The sequence below is a fragment of the Daucus carota genome, chromosome 6 (assembly GCF_001625215.2).
Source record: "Daucus carota subsp. sativus chromosome 6, DH1 v3.0, whole genome shotgun sequence".
NCBI lineage: Eukaryota > Viridiplantae > Streptophyta > Magnoliopsida > Apiales > Apiaceae > Daucus > Daucus carota.
This window is the reverse complement of record NC_030386.2, coordinates 11,440,788-11,448,753: the sequence shown is the minus strand read 5'-3', so window position 1 is coordinate 11,448,753 and position 7,966 is coordinate 11,440,788. Positions and strand designations below refer to the sequence as shown.

Genomic DNA, 7,966 nt, shown 5'->3' with positions numbered 1-7,966 from the left:
CCTTCAACCACCTGAAAATCAACGCCTGATAATTAAAATCACCACCGTCAAACCGAAAATCATCACCGAAAAACTAAAAATCACCACCAGAATACTAAAAATCATCAACGTAAAACAAAAATTACGACTTGAAAATGAGAAATCAACACCATAAAACGAAAATCACCAACGTAAAAACAAAAATCACCACCAGAAAATGATAGATCAACACCAAAAAATGAGAAATCAACACCAGAAAATGAAAATCACCATTGTAATAACAAAAATCACCACATAAGCAACACCACCACCAACACCATCTCCAGATCCGTCAACACCACCAACACCGTCAGAGAAATCACTAACTACAAAGAAAAATCAGTATACACTTGTTGTGAATTAAACTGTTGATCGGATTTTGGGTTGTGATTGGGGACGACGATGGAAAGGTGAGTGGCGGGGGACTGACTCCGGTGGTGCAGCAGCGGCAGAAAGGCGGTTGATGGTGGAGTCGGCTCACGTAGCGGCGCCGCGTAGGGAGAGAATGGGAGGGATATGGATTGGAAATGAATTAAAGAAGAAAGATGGTAAAAGAACGGTGATTGGCAGTAGAGAGGCCAGGTTACTCTGGCAGTGCAAAGTTCTGCCGCATCTAGTCGGAGAAAGCGGCGGTGATAGACGCATCATGCAAGAGAAAGTGGACCAACGACTGTCACAGGTTGGGTGGTTTGGATGTTGGTGGGTGGGGTGAAAGAGATAAAGTAAAAAAATAAAAATTTAAAATGTGTGGTTGTGATTTTATTAGGGATGAAAATGTGTGGATGAGATTAGATCTCATATCTCATTTTAATGTGGGTTCTCATTTGAGCACCAACCTATATATATATATATATATATATATATATATATATATATATATATATATATATATATATATATATATATATATATATATATATATATATAGAATAATTAACTGATAGTTTGAATTTGAGGAAATCCAGTAAGCACGTGAATAATATATATGTTAGTTCTCCTGTCCATCATGCTAGCAAATCGATCCAACCGTTAATCATAAATAAATAACCAAATATGCCAACTAATTTATTTTCTCTAATTTAATAATAATAGTAATAATTTATAATCATGCATCTAACTTCAAAAATAATAAAAAAAAATCAAAATCAGTCTTAACTAAAATATATCAGTAATGTTTCAAAAGTTGACAAATTTGTATATAAATAGATTATAAACTAGGCATAATAATTGTAAATTAAATAATCAGATGTTGTGAATATTTGACGGCGCCAGTATCTTGTGCTCATGCATGCAATCAAACTACAACTGTATTTTGAATCTAGTATAATTATGCTAATGATTTTTAATATGACGATTTGCATGCAATAATATAAATAAACTAATTTATTAAGTATGATAAATATATAGTAACACTATTATTTTTAAATATTCACAGATATATTTACACATACACATCAAAACTAGTAGATATAGTAACAATAAATTATTATCTAATCATAAATGTGACATATATACGAACACATGTAAATGTAATTATATAATAAAAAAGAATAATTATCATAATCAATAACTGGGTAAACTTGGTAGTGAAATTCAATAAATATAACAATATTCTAAGCACAAATTCACTCTAAGTAATAAATAAACATATAATACATCCTACTTCCAGGAGGTACTTACTTAAGTAAAGAGATTGGTTGTACAAAAACAACTTTGGCAGAGGCTATATGGAGGAATCTGTAGGAAAGAAACATAGTTTATATTAGAATTATAAGTTAAAAATTAAATTTTTTTGTCCATTTAAGCAAGTTAAGCTATAAAACTAAAAAATGTTTTCCTTTTACAAGCTAAAAGACATTTCTGAATCTTAAAAACTAAAATTAACTTTCTCCTGGAATCAAACAACAAACCAAAACAACCCTTAATCATAAAAAGAATCGCATATTTCACTTATTCAATATTTTCAACAATTTTTCACAAGTTTACCATCTTTTAGATCTTTCCCCCGATTATCCTACATGATAATATGAAAATAATTTTTCAGTTGAGACAAGAAAATAAGAAAATATTTTTATACATCAAATATATTTAACCTATATATAAGTAATTACAAACATAAATATTTGTAATATTTTCTGAAAATATTCCCTATAATAATAACAATAACAAATTTATAAGGTATAATATATTATTGTGTTAATTGATAAACAAAATTTCCGTATATTTTTTTGACAACATAGCAACTATACAAATTTAATTGTAGAAAAGTAAATGTGCCTAAATTTCATTGGAAGATAGGCATATATAACTGTTATTCAGACAATGCAAACAATAAGTTAGATTGTAGGAGGGGGGGGGGGGTTAAATACAATCTACAAAAATTTCAACTAATTTTTGCTTAACAGATTATATTCAAGCTACAAGAGAAAATAAAAACTAAAACAGAAATTTAAAGAACAAATGGATCTTAAAAATTTCAGGTGGATTATTTGATCCACCTAAGAGATTTTTATATTAAGAACCTTCCAAGTAAAATTACTTGGCTGCTTACAAAAGAATGAAGAGCAGAAACTTACAATTTCTTGCTCACTATCTCTACTGCTTTTCTCTTCAGTTCTCAGTGTTTGGATACTTTGAAATGTAAATTACAAAGTGAATATATACTACTAAAAACAAAACTAGTTTGTAAAAGTATTTTCTTACTCAGTTTCTAGCTATTATAAATATAGAATTTTTTGGACTTGATACAATATTTGGCAGGTTGAAATTCTTGTTGCTTTGCCAGAAATGGTAGGCTTCGAGGTTCTCAATATTTGACCAAACTCCTTTTGGTTTCACTACTAGAAAAAGTGGAATAGACATCGCACTTCAGACATCAGTTAGAATTGCCACTGATGTTAAAAATGCTTTTAACATCATTTTCACTTAAACTGATGTGTTAAAGTGCTTTAGACATCAGTTATTTATGCAACTGATGTGTAAGGTGCGTGTTTAAAAAAAAAATCCACCATTCTCACCCCTATTTCCCCCCTTATCAAAAATCTCCCTCCCTTATAAAATTTCAACTTCCCTCCCTTAAACAAATTTCATCTCCCTCCAATATTCATAACATAAAACTTTAAACTAAAATCATTTAACCACAAATACATACATATGAAATATTTATATAATCAAAATCATTAAAATACAAAATCATATATATATATATATATATATATATATATATAATTTTAAAATATAAAAATAATTAAAATACACAAATTAAATCATATATATTATAAATTTAAAATATTAAAAATTATAATTATTCCCCTAAATTAAAATATTAAACTAATTAAAACTACTCTCCTCACATACACACAAAAATTAAAATTACCCCAACACATTACAACCCAACACATTACAAATATAAATCAAAAAACATAACACAAAATAATTAAAACAAAACTTAAAAACATATATCGAATCCATCCGCTTAAAACATTCAGACACCCCTCTCTCGAACACACCCGACACACACCCCTCTCTGCTCTCAAGAACCCTAGATATCGCGCGAGCTCGATTCACCATCTCCGTCCGAGTTTAGGCGCTACTTCTCGATTCCGAGCTGTACAGCCTCGATTCCGAGAGCTGCTTCTTCAGTCCCGAGCTCCAAGAGCTGCTAGCTGCTAGTCGCGACCTCGATTTCAAGTGCTCGAAGTTTGAGCTTAATGAGTCGATTGGAGCTTATTTATTGAGTTAGTAAGCTTTAATTGCTCTATACTTGCTATGTTTGGTTGTTTTATTGGTTTATATTGTGCTATTGTCTATATATGAAGATTTTTGATTTGGGTGTTCTTGTATATATATGAGGGCTACTGATTTTTAGGGGTATTGGGTTAATTTTGTGCTATTGTGCTAGTGTTTGTGATTTGTATCTCTGGTATATAGGGCTATTAGTTTAGGGGTATATATATGTGATTTGTATCTCTGGTATATAGGGCTACTGATTATGTTGAATATTAGTTTAGTTGAATAATGATACTGATTGGTGCTATTGTGTATATATGAAGCTTTTACTGGTGTTCAATATGCTGATTGTTTGTAATTTGTTGTAATTTGAATGCACATCAGGTAGGTCGTAGGTATGTCGAGTATGGATAAAGAATGGATTTTGAAAGATAGGGATTCGCTGGATTATGAAATTGGTGTTGAAAAATTCTTGATTTATGCTGAACAAAACTGCAAGAATCCTAAGAAAGTACCTTGCCCCTGCTCGAAATGCGTAAATTTATCGGTCTTTATATCTAAACATAAAATTAGTAGAAAGTCATAGCCATGTTAAAGCTGTATGATTCATAAGATTTCAAATAAAATTTTGCAAAAAATGTGTGTAGGCATGTAAGGGCACTGGTTTCTTTTATCTCATTAATCATGGGATAGAAATTGAGTTGATACAAAAAGCGCTTGAAGAGAGCAGGAACTTCTTTTGTCTTCCCCTCGAAGAGAAGATGAAATTGGCTTGGAAGGAGCACAGAGGTTACACTCCCCTTTGTTCTGAAAGACTAGATGCCTCTTTACGTTACCAAGGTACTGTATATAAAGTTTATGATCTTGAGTGATATTTTACTGTCCTCGCGTCCAAATTATCCACTTATACCATTCAGTTCATAGTCTTCTTATTAATTAGACCATCTAGACAGCTGTTTCCTGATCTTGTATATTCACATTGTCTGTATTGACTCCATCGGCCAAATTACATGCAGGTGATCTGAAAGAGACGATCTATATAGGTCCCATAGAAGATGATAAAAGCTATCTGAACCAGTGGCCTTCACGAGGTATGTTTATACTAACCCATGTCGGTCGATGAACAAACATTATTTTATTTCCTTGATGCTGCAAAATTATTGAGGCAGGTAGTAGGGAAATATGTAGGTTGTATCTGAGTTGGAAAATATATTTCCTCATTACATAATTTACGCGTAATATATCATTGTAATAATTATGATCTGAAGGACCGCACTATATCTTTCTAGTTTGAGATTACCAAATTAGTTTTCATGCTTGGCAAAATTCAGAAATATTACCATCTTGGAGATTCACAATGGAACTATACTATGAAAAAGTCAGGTAAGTATACTTTGTCGTAGTCACATTTCAGTGTTTTTTATGTGTTAATTGGCTGATGATGGGAATCAGTCAAATTACCTTTATGGATAATGTAGCAAGTTGTGTTAACTTGATAACATACTTCTGTTAAATATCTCCTTGCTACGATCAAATCTGCATCAGCATAACCAAAGCCTGCTCCTAATAATAAGTTTGTGTCTAGTAATGCCTTATATGAGTGTTTGTATACCATAAATTCTTTCTATGTGGGTTTGGATCCTGCTTATCTGATGCGAGATATGTTGTGTATGATCAATGTTGTATTTTCTTCTCTTATTTGAGATATGTGAGGTTGCAACAAGACCTTGTGACATTCTGATGATATACTGGTGTGTGCTTTCTTAGGGCTGCCGGAAGAAGGTTGATATCTCTGATTGCTTTGGCTTTAAACCTAGAAGAAGACTTTTTTGAAAAAGATGGACCCGTGGACCCTTTTCTTCGTCTACTACACTATCCAGGTTTACTTGTATAATATTAATAGTAACATTCATGTCTCATGATAATAATATCCAGTTTATACTTTCTTGATGCTATAAATTAGGATAAGATTTTTTCTTCTTTGACGGTGTGCGTTAACGTTTCACATATTAATGTACTGGAACAGTAAATCTCTACCCCATAATATCTTAACTTATAGTATGTATTATCTTAACTCTATAAACACCATTTTCAAACTTAATAATCTTTGAAAATGTGTACTGTGCCTTCTGTTGGTCTTATTGTGAATGTGACATCTATTTGTTGTGAGTTGTTTTGGCTAAATAGGTGCTTATCTATAGAAGTACTTCTTTATCTGACAAAAACAACCTGATTTATACGGGATTGCATCAATTAAGTCATTGTTAATATAAACATCATTTCTTCAATCTTAGTTACACATAAGTATGTATAGAACAGTTCACTGTGTTAATAATAATTTTTTTATCATTTGATCCTAATCTTTGTAGTTTGTTGGTCCTTTTTTGTTCAGATGTTTCTTCCTTTGTTGTTTCTTTTTATTTATCTAAAGTTTCAGGAATTCAGGAGGTCTCTTACACTGGAAACATGACTACATGAGTGCCCACGTGAACGAGCTTATGCTCTCTTGTATTATTTTGCTTGCCGGAACATGAAATCAAGAGGATATGCTTCGGAAAAAATGTTTATTGAGCTTTTCATTTTCAGGTGAACAGGTGTTTTGGACGAGAAGGTTTTAGGTTCATCAGCTCATTCAGATTATGGAATGATGACTCTTTTAGTGACTGATGGGGTTCCTGGACTTCAGGTATGTTTAATATGTCGCTTAGCTTTAATATCCTTATTCGTGTCTGTGCTATTTGGTTAAGCATTCGAAGTACACAGGTATGTAGGGAAAAAGCTAAGAAGCCACAGGTCTGGGAAGATGTACCTCATATCAGCGGGTAAGTCCATAATCACAAAGCTCTTGTAATTTGGAGAACATCAGTCAGTTTTTTCTCTTCTAAAAAAATTATTATATTTATGGTGTTAAAAGACGAGACAATTGACAAAAAATAGGCAAGAAAATCAGAAGTTTAATACACAAGTAAAATTTATCTGAGTTAGAACTTGGATGGGCCAGTTGCGAAAAGGTAATTTGGATTTATGCAAAGGGTGCATAATTTTATTTACTTGCATTATATAACCAATGACCCAATCTATCACTAGTCATTACATATTATTGACTTATATTTTGTACCAGTAAAATTGTATAATTAGAACCCTTTCCTAACTGTAAATGTTTATGCAGGGCCTTTGTGGTTAACATTGGGGACATGATGGAGAGGTGGACTAATTGCCTGTATCGGTATTACCTCTTGGAGAGGTGGAATAATTTTAAGTATTTAAATGAGATTATTAAAATGCAGAAAGTTAAGTTAAGAAATGCATACTGATTTTGGTAATTGCATGTATGTTATATTTCCAGTGGGCTGCTAGGAGTCGCAAGACTTACTCTAAGGCGGACCTCGACATCGTTCGGCTCGAGACACTGGATTATATCCAATCAATTATGTAGTTTGTATTCTCATAATTAGATCATGTTATCGGATATTATAGGATCTGTACTTTAAATTTATGTTTGGATATATGGTGTATTGGTTGAATGTTGGTTATATTGGTTTATTAATGCAAATCAGATTTGGAGGTTGATTTTGATAGTTTTGCATTTGATTTTGGTAGTGTTGCAATTGGTTTTGGTAGTTTTGCAATTTATTTTGGTAGTTTTGCTTTTGATTTTGGTATGCTGAAATTGGTTTGGTATTTGGTAGTTTTGCAGATTTGGTTTTGTAAACAGGTTGGTTAGACATCATTTATACAGCAAAATGATGTCAAATTATATTAATGCATAACATCGGTTAGAAAAGATAACTGATGTTAATATACCATTATAACATCAGGCACTATAACTAGAACTAATGTTATTGATTGTTAAAACATCAGTTCATTTAAAGTTGAATCGATGTTAAAAGATATAGACATCAGTTAGTAGCTGATGTAACCAATAAACTCGAACGATGTCTTTGTGGGTGATGTTAAAGGCATAGAGCTTTTACATCGGTTAATAACCGATGTTAATGACAACAATAGACATCGTCTACCTTAACAGAAACCGTTGTTAATGATAACAAAGAAATCGGTTCCCCTATGTTTAGACATCGTTTCTAGCAATAAACCGATGTAAAAAGAGAAATAGACATCGGTGTTTTTGAGCAATCGATGTAAAAGGTTACAACAACATCGTTTTTTGGGGAAAAACTAATAAATTGGCATGTCTAGAGTATGTTAGATTAGATTAGAA

At 31.9% G+C, this 7,966-nt stretch overlaps 1 protein-coding gene across 1 annotated transcript; it reads left to right on the top strand.

Moving 5' to 3' along the window:
• Window positions 1-4,144: 4,144 nt before the first annotated feature.
• On the top strand, window positions 4,145-7,296 carry LOC108192379 (2-oxoglutarate-dependent dioxygenase frbA). Its single transcript, XM_064080051.1, has 9 exons — window positions 4,145-4,258; window positions 4,395-4,587; window positions 4,764-4,838; window positions 5,079-5,130; window positions 5,515-5,627; window positions 6,334-6,433; window positions 6,511-6,569; window positions 6,917-6,991; window positions 7,094-7,296. The coding sequence occupies exons 1-6, from the start codon at window positions 4,145-4,147 to the stop codon at window positions 6,363-6,365; spliced, it is 579 nt and encodes a 192-aa protein (XP_063936121.1). The 3' UTR covers window positions 6,366-6,433; window positions 6,511-6,569; window positions 6,917-6,991; window positions 7,094-7,296.
• The last annotated feature ends 670 nt before the right edge of the window (window positions 7,297-7,966 follow it).

Excerpts from the sequence above, each read along its gene's own strand:
- LOC108192379 (XM_064080051.1), top strand. The coding sequence starts at position 4,145 with ATGTCGAGTATGGATAAAGAATGGATTTTGAAAGATAGGGATTCGCTG. Across the intron at positions 4,588-4,763 it reads TGCCTCTTTACGTTACCAAG|GTGATCTGAAAGAGACGATC; the intron begins GTACTGTATATA and ends AATTACATGCAG. Across the intron at positions 5,628-6,333 it reads TCGTCTACTACACTATCCAG|GTGAACAGGTGTTTTGGACG; the intron begins GTTTACTTGTAT and ends TTTCATTTTCAG.